Below are 15,550 nucleotides of genomic sequence, written 5' to 3' on the forward strand. Positions count from 1 at the left end.
TGCGTTGCACGCATACTGGTTCTTATCAGTGTGACGTCGTCTGTTAAGGGGTCTATTCTGGGGTGAACATTCTGTGAAAATAGCCAAGCTCACAGTGCATCACATTGTGACGAGTAGTGAGCTTGTAGATCGTCTATTTTCGGCAAAGAGGTTTGGTGTAGAGGGGGGGAAAAAAAGGAGAGTCCCCCTAGGGGACTCCGGTCAAAGAAGTACAGTATATATGGTTTAAATGGTTAATCAGCCACACTTTCCCACAAACCAATGTGCTCATTATAAGATGACACCATTTTCTCTGTGTAGCCTACTTGCTCTGTGCCCTCAGAGGAGGTTTGGGGACAGTTTCAGAAACCCACGCAAAGACATTATTGATAAGCTAATAGAAACTGGCCTTTCTTTTCCTGTAAAGTTAGCATGCTGAAATAGAAGCCATTATTCCTTCATAAAAAAAGAAAGGTTTGAAATCTTAGGAAGGCAGGTTTCTGTACCACAGCCCACTTCTGAGACACATACTGTAAGCACGTAGACAGAAATAATACCATATTATGCGCATTAGTGAAGAGTGAAGACCAATTATATGCAGATAAGGTTGAGAAAGGCTGACGTGCCCTTTGCAAGAACTATTCCACTTGTTGCAATAACTGGTTGAAACTAATCTATGACGTGAGTGTTCCGCAGATGTCAAGGGAGGACATCGCTTTAATACATTGTTTCTCTCTATGTCAAAGAAAAGACAAACAACAAAGAAAGAGCATGTGCTCAAACGTTACATTCAAAGGTGTGTACACCAGAGGCAGCTCTACAAATCATGTTCAACCCAGATTTGGCTCAACTAAGGGAATTAACTCGTTCTCATGCTATTCATCAAAAATGTGGAATGCCCTACCAAAAGGAGTAAAGGAGTGTTAAAACCCTACTCACTTTCAAAACTGCCCTAAAGATACACCTTCAGGAGGCTGCAATTCGAAAATGGCCCCTGTCTAAGTCTTAACCTACCCCCCCCTCCTTCATTTTCCTCTTTTGTATATATATATATATATATTTTTTTCTCTCTTCATACCAGTAACCTGAAAGCTGATTGTATGACATTCTGTATAGTAGTGTGTATATCTATCTGCCTCTTATATTTCATCATGATTTGTGTGCATGGGGTTCTCATCTTAAACAAGCTTAGTGCTTAATGAGAGTTCCAGTTTAGTAGACCTTGTATTGTGAATTTGTACTTCCATGTACTGTTATGTACTGTCATGTACTATTCTCATGTCTTACTAAATAAACTACATCAATCAATCAATCAATCAATCAATCAATGTACAGCACAAATTGAGCAAGCTTCTATATGCACAAGGCCAAACTTGCTAGATGACGTAGCATACACACTTGAAGTTACAGTTCTTCCAGCTTTTTATCTAGGTGAAGATAGACATGGGATCCAAACACCAATAAATATAGGCGCAATAATGTAAATAAGCGGTTTTAAAATTGTTGTGGATGAGAGAGTCCATACCTCAACTATAGTGGTAAGACAATGGTGAACAATTATAGTTATAGTTATAGTGCTTGGCGTGAATGGCCCTTTAAGAGCATCTGCTAAATACCTAAATTGTAAATGGTAAATTGCATGTTAGCCGAGGTTTTTAGGTCAAAGTTCTTTTTATTTCCCAGAAGCTGCTGCCATGTATCAGGCCAGCTGTGACTGCTTAAATCAGTCATCAGCCACCATTATTGGCAGGGCTAGAAAACATGTACACTGCAGATAAAAGAATCAACGTGCAAACTCCAACATTGTAGCCCATGGAATGGAATGTTCAGAAATGTGTCTCTTTAATACGGTGAGAAGAATATCTCAATCCTTTGAGAAACCAAGGTAACATTTCAGCCACAAAGCACGTTTTCAACACCATCTGCATTTGCTGTTGGCCTCACTGTAATCACTTCAGACAACATCAGACAATATACTGTATGTCACTAGCTTTGAAAGGCTCACATCAAGTGGTAGGGAAGGCTTTCTCAAAACATATTCTAAAAATCAGAAGATGAAGGGACAAAGGGCCAGTTGTGCAACACAATTTTATACAATATAATAGTAGTGGGGGTCCCTGCTTTGTCTCTCTTAGTCTAAAAAGGTTGAAGACCCCTGGCCAGTTCATCACAGAACAAAACCTTCCAGTCTTCATCAGGGAGTAAACCAGACAGTGAACACAATAGGATATGAAGAGGAAATGTAGTTGCCAGGCCAAAGTTGCCAGGCCAACCAATAATTCCAGTTTTATTGCCTTCAGGATGGATTATCAATATACATAATACTGTACTGACCATTTGTGCACAATACAAAAATAAAACATATTTTTTTACCAGCTTGCCATCCACAGCATACATTTTTTAACAAGAAAATAATAAATATAATAAAGAGCTATGCCTTTATCTGAAACAAAATATTGATTGCTTTTCCCTTCTAAGCAAATGAGTGACGTTATACAATTCAATCTTCAGTGCTTCCTGAATCCCTTCAGAATGGGGTAGATGTTCTCGAACGCTTCGTAGATCTCACCGCGGTCTTTGGCTCCTGAATGATCAGAACACAAGCTAAGAATCACACGTAGGAGGCAGATATTATTATTCATTATGTTATTATTAATTATGTAGCAATAATTATAGCAATAATACATTTTGTTTAGCATTTCATACAGAAAAAACAGCTCACTGCTCAAAAATAAACATTTGAACTGGTGAGCTTTCACAAATTACCACTTTACAGTGCTTTGTAGTTTTTTGATATTTGCATTTCACAAGTTGGTAATAATTATATAATACAAATACAGTATTTATTTAAATTTAGAAAATTATCCACATAACTTTGACTGAGCACTGATATTTTACAGCACCCTAACCAGTACAACCACAGTCTTCTACTGTTGTACTGGGAGCTGACCAGTACAACCACAGTCTTCTACTGTTGTACTGGGAGCTGACCAGTACAAACAGAATCTTCTACTGTTGGTTACTGGGAGCTGACCAGTACAACCACAGTCTTCTACTGTTGTACTGGGAGCTGACCAGTACAACCACAGTTCTACTGTTGGTCACTGGGAGCTGACCAGTACAACCAGTCTCATATTGTTTAGTACCTGTAAGAACAACCTTCCCAGAGACAAAGATGAGAAGTACGATTCGAGGTTTCACCATCCGGTAGATCAGACCTGGAAACAGCTCTGGCTCATAACTAGCGCACACGCACACACACACACACACACATACACACACACACACACACACACACACACACACACACACACACACACAGTAGGAACAGTTGTATCTGTCATGTGACACAGTTAAAGAACTGGACAGAATAAATGATCATGTCCTCGTAAGTTGTAATGCACCTCTGTTGAGGTCACAAGTGTACATTATTGTAATATGTCTCTGTATCTCTGTCTGTCTACCTGATGAGCCGCCTGTCTGACTGCTGAACTGTCTGTCTACCTGATGAGCCGCCTGTCTGACTGCTGAACTGTCTGTCTACCTGATGAGCCGCCTGTCTGACTGCTGAACTGTCTGTCTACCTGATGAGCCGCCTGTCTGACTGCTGAACTGTCTGTCTACCTGATGAGCCGCCTGTCTGACTGCTGAACTGTCTGTCTACCTGATGAGCTGTATGTCTGCCTACTGAACTGTCTGTCTACCTGCTAAAATGTGTGTGTACCTGCTGATCTGTCTACCTTCTGAGCTGTGTGTGTACCTTCTGTGCTGTGTGTGTACCTGCTGAATTGTTGGTGAGTGAGGACCAGTCCCTCCAATCTGATGGGGAAGCACACATCACAGCTTGCCACCATGTTCTGGATCTTAAACTCCAGGAAGCGTGCTGGGAACCCCAGTTTCTGAACCACGCGGGCATACTTCCTGGCTGCCAGCCGGGACTGTTCCTCACTGCGTTGAAGGACGGACCACAGGTCAGACTCTAATCACTTTAAGAAGTTCAGATTTAACCTTTATTTAACCAAGGAAATCCACTGAAATTCATACTCCTCAGTCAGTCAGTGACACACACACACACACACACACACACACACACACACACACACACACACACACACACACACACACACACACACACACACACACACACACACACACACACACACACACACACACACACACACACACACACACACACACACACAGTTATGATGTGTGTTTGACCTCTTGGCTCCAGTGCAGACCATTTTCCCGGAACTGAAGATGAGAGCCGTGGTCCTCGGTTCACGAATCCTCATGATGACTGCTGCAAACCGCTGAAAACACACGACTAGTGACACTAATGGCTATAGGTTACATTACTACCCCCATTACTGCAGGGTTTGAACCTTCAGTTCAAATATGATTATTTTGGGGGTCGTGGCCTGAAAAGGTTGAGAACCACTGGGTTACATTCACCCCCCCCCCCCCCACACCCCACACACACACAGGAATGTTGTTCGGTTCTTAGTAAGCGTGTCAACTACATATCGTCTCTGTCGGGTCGAAAGCTTGTATGTCCAAAGCTATTACTTTTCAGAAAAAAATATAATAATAACCTGTGTTCCAATGGATGCAATATCCACCTATAACTTGACAAACCTCTGTAGTGCGTGGGTGCATGGTGGTGAGGCCAAAATTGTTCTGCCCGGTTCTCCTCAGTGGCTGGAGCAATTGATCTGAATTTGCACACAGCCATTGACCCTTACCATGTGCACCTAACAGCGAAGCCCGTTTTCCAATTACAAAATTACGAAATCTCAGCTTTTATTAGCGTTTTTGTGTTTGCTGGCTCCCGGGTTGCCAGATCATGTGCGCATATCCCCCCAAGGGTATGGTCTAGTAGTTATAATTTAGTCACAAGCCTCTAGCTTGTTAATACTTTTCATTGGATAAATATTTATAAAACCCACAGACACACCTTCAAAATAGCGAGGCTATTTCTGTGCTACACTGTTGTACGACAAAGTAGGACAGTAATACATGTGAAAAACAAGAAGTAGAAATATGGAGATACAAGGTTTCTGCCCCGACAGCAATAATACAAGATGGAATGAGATGCTGTGCTGTACCTTGGGGTTGTACTCTGCATTCCTGGCATGCAACGCGATAAATTTCAGATCTAGTGGACAGCCCAGGGTCACTGTTGAGACAATATTCCTACAAACACACACAAAAGAGAACATCATTACTCCATTAAGACCGGGAACGCATCTGCGTCATTTTAAGATTTATTACATATACAAGCTCTGCTGGGTTTAAACCAGAAGCCAGGCTTTAAGCCTCTGGGGCTTTTTGTGTCATCTATCCCTTTAGCATAACTTTTGACTGTACAAAAAAACTTGTTAATAAAGTAATCAATCAATTCTAGCGTTGTGGAATACATAACTAGCACAGTGGTCCGTTGTGTTTTCCCCCTCTATTCTTACTTTAGATTTATATTATTTAACATGTCATTGCATGTCATTTCCAGTGGTGTAATGTTACTAAGTACATTTACTCAAATACTGTACATAACTACAATTTTGAGGTATTTTTACTTTACTGGAGTATTTCCAATTTTCAGTACATTTACTTCTACTCCACTACATCTCAGGCTGGCAAATATTATACTTTTACTCCACTACAATCATTTGAAAACTTTAGTTACTAGTTACTTTGCAGATTTTGATTATTATTTCAAAACATACGTTAACCACTTTCGGCCCTATATACATTTCGGCCATTTGAAAACAGCCGATCTACAAGCTCACAATGCGTCGCATCATTGTGAGCTTGCAGATCTGCTATGCAGTGGCATGCTGGGAAGGTGGCATCAAGGCCGGGGAGCTGAACAAACTCAATAAAATCATAAAGAAGGCCAGCTCTGTGGTTGGCCTCCGAATGGAAGGGCTACAGTCAGTCGCAGAGAGGAGGATTAGGGACAAACTGAACTCCATCCTGGTTAACCCCTCCCATCCACTCTAAGGCGAGCTGCAGGACAGAGAGAGCACCTTCAGCCAACTCTCTCCCTCAATGCATATAGTCCTGTGTCGGCCCTGGTCTTGTGTGATTATGTCCGGTGTGTTTTTCTGTTTGTAGATTAGATTATTTACTGCTGTAACGCCTTCGGGGATTAATAAAGTATATCTCATCTCATTTTCAAAGGATTTGTATACATTTTATACATTTGAAAACTTGTGAAACGGGACATTCTGTATAATGAGTACTTTCTACTTTTGGTACTTAATTACATTTTTGATACCAATACTTTTGTACTTTCACTCAAGTACATTGTGAATCCCGGACTTTAACTTGTAACAGAGTATTTCTACATTGCAGTATTGATACTTTTACTTAAGTAAAGAAATTGAGTACTTTTTCCAACAATGGTCATTTCCAACATGGAACAATAAAGCTGCAATTCGGAACTTGTTTTAATGACTAAATGACGTTATTGTAACCAGTCTCTATTGTAGCGTATATTAATACAATATAACTAGTACTCTTCCATTGAGACATTTAGGCCTTGTTCAGAGTGGCAGCCCATCATATCCAGCCTAAATCTGATTTCCAATCCAATCCAGAATTCTGATTCTGAACAGGGCTTAGACCCTGGAGTCGGGTAGGACACCCACTGGATGAGTAGTACTCATAAGCAGAATTATCTCCCCCGGCCAAGGAGAGATTCCCTCTCGAAAGAGCGGCAAAGGTTTGGTCTCCCACGGGTTCGAATCCCGGGTGCAGAAATACTCTTTTACAAGTAAAAGTCCGGAAATCAAAATTTACTTGAGTAAAAAAATATACTTAAAGTACCAAAAGTATAAGTACTCATTGAGCAGAATGTCCCATTTCACAAGTTCAAAATGTATACAAATCTTGTGAAAATAGCAGATCTACAAGCTCACAATGTGTTGTTATGCGACGCATTGTGAGCTTGTAGATCGGCTATTTTCAAATGGCCGAAATACATATAGGGCTGGAGTGGTTAATGCATGTTTTCTACAAATCTACAAAGCAACTAAAGCTGTCAAATAATAATTGTAGTGGAGTAAAAGTACAATATTTGCCTCTGAGATGCAGTGGAGTAGAAGTAAAAGTATTGAAAATGGGAAACACTCCAGTAAAGTAAAAATTCCTCAAAAGTTCTTAGTACATAAGTACAGTACTTGAGTAAATTTACACCACTGCTGCTGGGTGGGACATGGAAATTACAGATTGCAGCTTTAACAAAGTGACTTTGAATTGCAAACACACTGCAGCATTGGAATGATTCCAGAACGCTCTGTGACGGGCGTCATGGGCGTCATCGGCGTCATGGGCGTCATGTGGCAGAAAGGCGAAGCCGCAGTTCCTGTTCCAGGCTCCGCCCCTTGCACCGAGTCTCCAGGTACCTCCGGAGTGGTGGAATTCTGGGTATTGTAGTCTGTGAAGATGCCGCTGTCCTGAGTCATGTTCAATGAACTGTTTCCACCTGAAAAATAAGCATCAGCTGGATATAATACTTTTTCATAGAATTAAATATACATGTATAATCGAGCTACTGTCTCCCATCAAAGACCAAGTCTTTATTTATTTTTATCGTATTCATCTCTCTCTAGTCTTACCTGTACATATACTGTGATACATGCTTACTGTTGTTGCTGCTATGACACCTGAATTCTCCCACGGGAATCAAAAAAGATCGATCTATCCATCTATCTCTATCAATAGCAGTGGTTCTCAAACCTTTTCAAGTGAAGGATCTCCAAATTAATATGTGTTTGGCCATTTTTTCAAGATTTTCTGAAAATAGCAGATCTACAAGCTGTGAGCTTGGTGATCAGCTATTTTCAAATAGTCAATGTATACATGTATATGTATATAGGGTTACGGTGGTTCAACTGATTTGAAACATATTCTAAACTATTCTATAGTATTAATCCATGTTTTCATCAAACCTCACCCCCCTGTTTCCCTCTCTCTCTGACGGATACATCTTAAACATCATACCAAACACACTGTGTCTACTGTCTATTGCTCCATCCGTCCATATACCTGCATTGCTCTGATCAGATGCTGGGTCTTCCTGGGTACTGAGTTCGTCCGGCAGGAAGCTGAGATCCAGTTCATCTCCAAGTTGTTTGTTCTCCTGTTCCCCCGTCGATGAGGAGAGGAAGGTCGCTTCCTGGAGCTTAGGAGCTCCCAGCTCTCCATCAAACATAAAGCTAGATGCATCCTGCACAGAGAAACATCTCTTCATCAAACATAAAGCTAGATGCATCCTGCACAGAGAAACATCTCTTCATCAAACATAAAACTAGATGCATCCTGCACAGAGAAACATCTCTTCATCAAACATAAAGCTAGATGCATCGTGCAGAATAACATCTCTTCATCAAACATAATGCTAGATGCATCGTGCACTGCGTGCAGAATAACATCTCTTCATCAAACATAAAGCTAGATGCATCGTGCAGAATAACATCTCTTCATCAAACATAAAGCTAGATGCATCCTGCAGAATAACATCTCTTCATCAAACATAAAGCTAGATGCATCGTGCAGAATAACATTTCTTCATCAAACATAAGCTAGATGCAGGCCTTGTCTGTTTGGAGGTAGTCCAACATTGTAAACATGTTGCACAAAATCATAACGTGCTCTCATCCACTGTCTGCCTGTATGTTATCAATGTGATATCAGTCCAACTTGCCATACGGAATCCATTACCCTGTATGTATGTGACATCATGAGCTTGTAGATCTGCTATTTTTGAAAAATTGTTAACATTTGTGCAAATCTTTGAATATATGTATTTTTTAAAGCATTTAATTCTTTTTTAACTCAAATCTTTCCTTCGGGGGGGGGGGGGGGGGTCCCTGAAACAATATATTTTGAGATGGGGGTCCAAATTCATATAATTTTGGGGGCCCTTGACATGAAAATGTTTGAGAACCACTGATTATAGCAACTTACGTTTTTTCAAAAAACTGTTAGGATTTAGAAGACATTTGCAAAAATGACATTTGTGTGTGTGTGTGTGTGTGTGTGTGTGTGTGTGTGTGTGTGAGGATGACTGTGTGAGGATGACTGTGTGTGTGTGTGTTTTCCCTGTTCTCTGCCTTGCTGTTTTTGTTTTTGTTCAAGGACCCCATAACTCTGAGAGTGTACAGTGTACAGGCTGTGTCGCAGGCTGTCAGATATAAGAAGAAGATAAATGAAGTCCTTCAGTCAGTCACAAGATTAGTACAGCAAGGAGGTCAGGTAAAAATATTTGTGGGTTCCAGCACATGTAGGGGTGAAGGGTAATGAGAAAGCGGATGAGTTGGCTAAGAAGGCGTTAGAGAAAGGGACAGTAGAGATGAAGGTTAGTAGGCCTATTAAGTAAAGAAGAAGCAGTGGTGGAAAAAGTACTCAATTGTTTTACTTAAGTAAAAGTATCAATACATCACATTGTGAGCTTGTAGATCAGCTATTTATAAATGGCAGAAATGTATATAGAAGTGGGTAATGTATGTTTTGTAATAATAAACAAAAACTACAAGGTAACTAAAGTTTTCAAATAATTGTAGTGGAGTAAAAGTACAATATTTGCCTCTGAGATGTAGTGGAGTATAAGTAAAAGTATTGAAAATTGGTAATACTCAAAGTAAAAGTACCTCAAGTACAGTACTTGAGTAGATTAGATACAGTAGTGAGATGTTTTGTTTTATCAATACTATGGATCAGAAGGTGGCCACCAAAAGCTGGATGCCAACCACCAGTGGTGGAGGTGTCACTTTCTTTTTCAATAAACTGTTAAATTGTGATATTATCAAACATAAATATCAGACATATCAGACTACATTTCCCAAAAGGAAATGCATGTATTTAATTCAGTGAGACCAGAAGCAAGGATTAAATCAACCTATCCCACCCGGCCATAATAATGAGGAGGGGGATATCACAACAAAAAGCAAAAGCAGAAGCATGGATTCTCCCCTGTCTTACTGTACATTAGGATGTCGACAACACAGTAAACCCCTCAAAGAGTGTACGAATCAACACTGATGATTTGTAAAGTGCTTAGACCAGGACACACACGACATGTCTCTCTATTTTACTTACACTGGCGATGGTGTCGTCAAAGTATTGTTCCAAAGCTGATTCATCCATTGTAAACTAAAGAACATTTCAACAGACGTAACAACATCACAAACACCCATCTCTCTGCCTCAATCAAGTTGATGAGGCACCAGGTGTGTGTAGTAGCCATGGATCACACGACGGCCGTCTGTCACGACCGTCATGGATGAACTTCAACCTGGTGTTTGCACTTTCTCCATTTACAGCCCGTACATCCACATAAACGTTCAAATTTCAAATATAAAGTAATGACCCTATGGCCACAGATGTAAATATTATGTACGGGTCCACAGAAGTACCCGTATTGTCTGTATTATTCAATAAAACGTATTTTAATCCGATCAGCGGCCATTTTCTCACAGAGTTATATTGCATTAGAGTGCAATACACCTCCCAACCGATAGAGTCGCGTGTCTGAAAGCATACGGAGACAATTTGAAGAAATGGCCACAGATCGGATTAAAATGCTTTTCATTGAACAATACGGATACTTCTGTGGGTAGTACATGATTTTAACATCCGTGACCATGGGGTAAGTACTTTATATTTGAAATCTGAACCTTTACGTAGATGAACGGACTGTAAATGGAGAAAGTGCAAACACCAGATAGAAGTTCATCCATGACAGTCATGTTTCAGGGCTAGGGGTGTGTAGCTACTTGGAACAGATGCAGGTACAAGTTAACTGTCTGTGGAAATGTTTAGTTTCACACCTGCAAGCTAATGTGTGAAAAGAGTGTGCATCTGCTGAGACAACTAAATTTAATATTTTATATTTTTATATTTGTCGTCATTTGTTTCTGCTGCTGCTCAGTTTGTGATGCCATCGCAAGTAGTTCACTAACTCGCCTGTAGGAGAAGACAGAACATGTCACCACCACGCACTGGAGCATTGCAGAAGAAGAAGGGTCTGTACTTTTAGCCCTGAAACATCAACTTGCTCTTGGTTTTGAAAATGTCTCCATTTATACAACCCGTACATCTACATAAATGTTCATATTTCAATATAAAATATAAAGTGTTTACCCTACGGCCATGGATGTAATAAGTTAAAACGCTTTAGTTTAAGTACCCATATCTTCCGTATTGTTCAATAAAGAGCATTTTAATCCGATCGGGAGCCATTTTTTCGTAGTTTTATAATGTATCAGAATGCAATACACCTTCCAACTGATAGGGTCGCGTAGTTGAAAGTATATGAAGTAAAGTTAAAGAAATGGCCACTGATCGGATTAAAATGGTTGTATTGGACAATACGGAAGATACGGGTACTTAAACCCCACTTAATACATCCGTGGCCGTAGGGTAAGCACTTAATATTTGAAATTTAAACGTTTATGTAGATGATCGGATTGTAAATGGAGACATTTCTAAAACCAGGAACAAGTTGCGCCATGACGCCTGTGACAGACGAGCGTCATGTGAACGCCAGCTGTGAACCATGGCTAGGTCTGCACTGTACGCATGCGCCCCGGATGTAAACAAAGCAGCATGGCCGCACGGAGCTCTGCGATATGTCTGCTTCTAAAGACACAATAATGATCATTCTAATAATATCACACCATAACTAAATAGTAAGAGTGAATAGTCTATTTACTGTTGTGTTTTTACGTCCAGAAATGTGAAGTTTGGCCTGCGGAAGGTTTCAATAAACTGATGTTATTATGGCAGAGCAAATAGCAGCTGTGGAGAAATGTCTAACACAGTTCGCTCAGGAGGCACATGGTGAGTTGCTGCTGTCATTCTCAACCGTTTTAATATCAAGGACCCCAATTTTGATGCGAATTTTATCTCTGGGACCTCAATCTAAGAACTTAAGGTGGCACCATTTGGGTCTACTCGCTCTGCATCTCAGAGGTGTGCTGTGGACAGTTCAGAAACCTGAATTAAATGAAAATACCAATTATATGAAAATAAGGTTGAAAAGGATGATTGATTGAAGATGAGTCATTATTTTATGACAACCCAAACACCTGCTAAATACAGCCTTTGATGAGGACCAACCAAATGCACCACTGATCGAGGTTGCCAATAGAAAACTGAAACTCTTTTTTTCCCTTTTTTTTTCCTCAGAACTGTACCTGAACCAATCAGTGCCTTACTTGGATGAGCCCCCACCTCCTCTGGACTTCTACCGTGACTGGATTGGTCCAAACAAACCCTGCATCATTCGCAATGCCTTCAACCATTGGCCGGCCCTGTCCAGGTGGAGCCCCTCCTATCTCAGGTAAGGGTGACATATATGGTTGTTCTCAGGGGCGCCGATGACGTGGGGGCGTCGGGGCTAGCGCCCCCACAGTCAATTGGTCAGCCCCCTCATGAATCTCAGATGTCAGGCTCAAACTTACAGTACCATTACTATTACCATTACTATAGCGGGGCGCAGATAGGTGTTAACGCGCCGTTGACACCTAGAACAATTGCCCAGACAGAGAAACGGCTCGCGGCGGGGGGGGGCGGGGCTATTGCGGCTCGAAAAATCGAACACAACTTGTTTAGACCAGGGGGACTCGGCACCATGAGTCATGTGAACCATGGCTATGGCTGTGTGCTAAACATGTTCTGCAGGTTTTGGCTCTGCCGTGTGCCCTTATTGAAATGAAGGGTCGCTATGCTGTGTCCCTTGACTCCCTCGTCCTGTGTGCACTAACAGTCACTCACTGCATGCACTGAATACCAGTGGTGGAAAAAGTACTAAAATGTTTTACTTAAACAAAAGTATAAATTCTGCGGTGTAAAAATACTCTATTACAAGTAAAAGTAAGGTATTCAAAATGTACTTGAGTAAAAGTAGAAAAGTATTGGTATCAAAATGTATTTAAAGTACCAAAAGTAAAAGTACTCATTATGCAGAAGGTCCCATTTCACAAGTTTTCAAACGTGTAAAATGTATACAAATTCTTTGAAAATAGCAGATCTACAAGCTCACAACGCATCGCAAATCTGCTATTTTCAAATTGCCAAAGTATATATACTGTATAAGTGGTTTTGTAATAATAATAATCAAAATCTACAAAGTAACTATAGTAAATAAAGTTATCAAATAATTGTAGTGGAGTAAAAGTACAATATTTGTCTATATGTAGTGGAGTAGTAACTATAGGCTACTACTAAAATAAGTACTTTTATTTAAGTAAAACATTTGAGGATGGGACACACTGAAGGATGGGTAGAGTGTTGTTAATGTTGTTTTATGGTCATTTAATGAATTAATTAAGCAAAAAAAATCGCGCGCGCTTCGCGCGCCTACATGCCCGCGACGCAGTGGGTGGAGGGGGGGGGGGGGGGGGCGCGAGTGGTGGTCAAGTTCAGCCCCCATGGTCGCGCACAAAAGTCAGCGCCCCTGGTTGTTCTTGTCACTCAGTCAATACTTTCAGGCTTCATTTGTCATTTTGTGCAAAACGGGCCCCTCCCGCAAAGGCCAACCATAGGCAAGAGACAAGGTGTACCAATTTGCATGAGTTTTGGACTAAATGTGTTTTTTAGTAGTAGCAAAACGTGTTTTGAAGAAAACACAAATTGGCAGAACATCTTGTCAGGCGTGGCCTATAGGGGGAGTTGCGTCATGATCCAAGGAATGCAGGGGGGAGAAAAATGATTGTACAACCTACAGTTTTAGAGTTACAGGCCAAAACGTGGCCTGTTATAGCGCCACCATGAGGCTGAGGCAAACGGGGCAGAGGAAGACCTAAAAACACCTGGAGCAGGAGCACAGAGCAGGATTTTAAGAAGAAGGGACTGACATGGAAACAGCTTGTCAGGGTGTCCCAGACAGAAGAGGCCTATGTTCCGAAAGGAACATAAAGGCCTAATTAAGTAAGTATGAGGCTGATTTGACTGGGAGTGTGCGTCCAATGTTTCACGCTGATCGGTCAAGCGGTGGCCGGCATTACCTGCTCACAGACAGACAGACAGACTCACAGAATCACAGGGGTGAAAGCATAATCCCCGGCCCCGGTTGCTTCGGCTAGGCAGAGATAGGAAGGTTTAAGAATGAGTGATGCCAGATCACATAAAAGCATTAGGAGAACACAGATCCTCAGAACGACTTTGTGAGAATTATTCAAGTGATACAGTACCGCTTTCATGGGAAATGTTTCTTATTTTTAATAAATTAATTGAAAGTATATTGAAATAATGAAATGTGTCAGTAATTAGAATTTCTTTGTATATTTAAATTGTTAAATAAGTCATATCTGCCCTGTGATTATGAAGCAAATAAAAAAAACAGACGGAAATCGAAATTATATTATGTTCCTGAATGTCCCAACGCCAAAAACACTAATAATGAAATTGTTAATCGCAATTATGTACGTGACAATTAATCGTCAGCTTAAATGTGTGACCGTGACGGCCCTAGTTACACAATGTGAACATGTGGTTTCACTGCTCTTCCCCCCCAGGGAGACGGTGGGGTCAAAGGTTATCAGCGTGGCCGTGACCCCTAACGGTTACGCAGACGCTGTGAACGGAGATCGCTTTGTGATGCCAGAAGAGCGACAGATGACCTTCTCCTCCCTGCTGGACGTCATCGAGAGGAAGGTAGTGAAATCCATGTTATATTCATTATTATCGTGGTGTAGGGCAGGGGGCGATATGACTTAAAAATAGAATCAATATAATAATCATGATTATTGCCTTTTCAGCCTCACCCCCTAGTCCACACTGTTTCTCCTTGTATCCTTGATGATATATCTTGGTCATGTTTTGTTAACTTAGATTTGTGATGCGTTCACTATTATACTACTCATAGTATATTAATACTAATGTTATTTTTTAGGTGGAGCAGCGTGGAGTCTTCTACGTACAGAAACAGTGTTCTAACCTGACAGAGGAGTTGACTGAACTGACTGAAGACGTCGAGTCTCACATACCCTGGATGAGCCAAGCTCTGGGTACCAATGGCTTCTGATACAATATACTGTAATAGGCCAGTGCTTATCAAACTTTTTCATGCCAAGGACCCCTAAATTGATATATATTTGGCCGCGGACCCCCATCTGAAAACGTTTTGTGCCAGGGACCCCCAGGAGCGAAGATTTGAGTAAAAATGTGTGCTTTAAAAAATTTATATATATTTTTCAAAGATTTGCAAACATTTTAAAAGATTTTTCAAAAATCTACAAGCTCATAGCGCTGGACACTCGCTATGAGCTTGTATATCTGCTATTTATCTGCTATTTTTGAATAGCTAAAGTATAAAATAATAGTTAAAGTGGTTAAAATGAATGTGATGCTATATTAACTACTTTTGCTGGGGACCCCCCTGGTACCCCCCCCCCCCCCCCCCAAGGACCCCTGGATAACCAATGTAATAGGCGTCCCTATTTTGGACATTATTGTCAAAAGTAAAAGGAATATATTATCAAAAAAAGTGTTGATAAAAAAGCCCCTTAAATGGCATTAAAACATTTTTTAGAAGAAAATAGCAGAGTGAAATGGTGGCAGA

At 40.8% G+C, this 15,550-nt stretch overlaps 2 protein-coding genes across 2 annotated transcripts in view; one reads left to right on the forward strand and one right to left on the reverse strand.

The window, feature by feature from the left end:
* Nucleotides 1-2,486: 2,486 nt before the first annotated feature.
* Nucleotides 2,487-7,322, reverse strand: tbpl2 (TATA box binding protein like 2; the record flags this gene model as incomplete). Its single annotated transcript, XM_080414148.1, has 6 exons — nucleotides 2,487-2,563; nucleotides 3,126-3,220; nucleotides 3,760-3,927; nucleotides 4,201-4,292; nucleotides 5,088-5,175; nucleotides 7,252-7,322. 6 exons carry the CDS (start codon nucleotides 7,320-7,322, stop codon nucleotides 2,487-2,489), a joined length of 591 nt encoding a protein of 196 aa, XP_080270274.1.
* Nucleotides 7,323-11,581: 4,259 nt separating this feature from the next.
* Nucleotides 11,582-15,550, forward strand: part of jmjd7 (jumonji domain containing 7) — a 6,777-nt gene continuing 2,808 nt past the window's right edge. The window contains exons 1-4 of the mRNA XM_080414761.1: nucleotides 11,582-11,826; nucleotides 12,175-12,328; nucleotides 14,505-14,643; nucleotides 14,882-14,996. Of these exons, the coding sequence (XP_080270887.1) occupies nucleotides 11,766-11,826; nucleotides 12,175-12,328; nucleotides 14,505-14,643; nucleotides 14,882-14,996 (469 nt within the window). The 5' untranslated portion in view covers nucleotides 11,582-11,765. The remainder of the gene's footprint in view (nucleotides 11,827-12,174; nucleotides 12,329-14,504; nucleotides 14,644-14,881; nucleotides 14,997-15,550) is intronic.

The sequence above is a fragment of the Gymnoscopelus braueri genome (assembly GCF_963280865.1).
Source record: "Gymnoscopelus braueri genome assembly, chromosome: 19".
NCBI lineage: Eukaryota > Metazoa > Chordata > Actinopteri > Myctophiformes > Myctophidae > Gymnoscopelus > Gymnoscopelus braueri.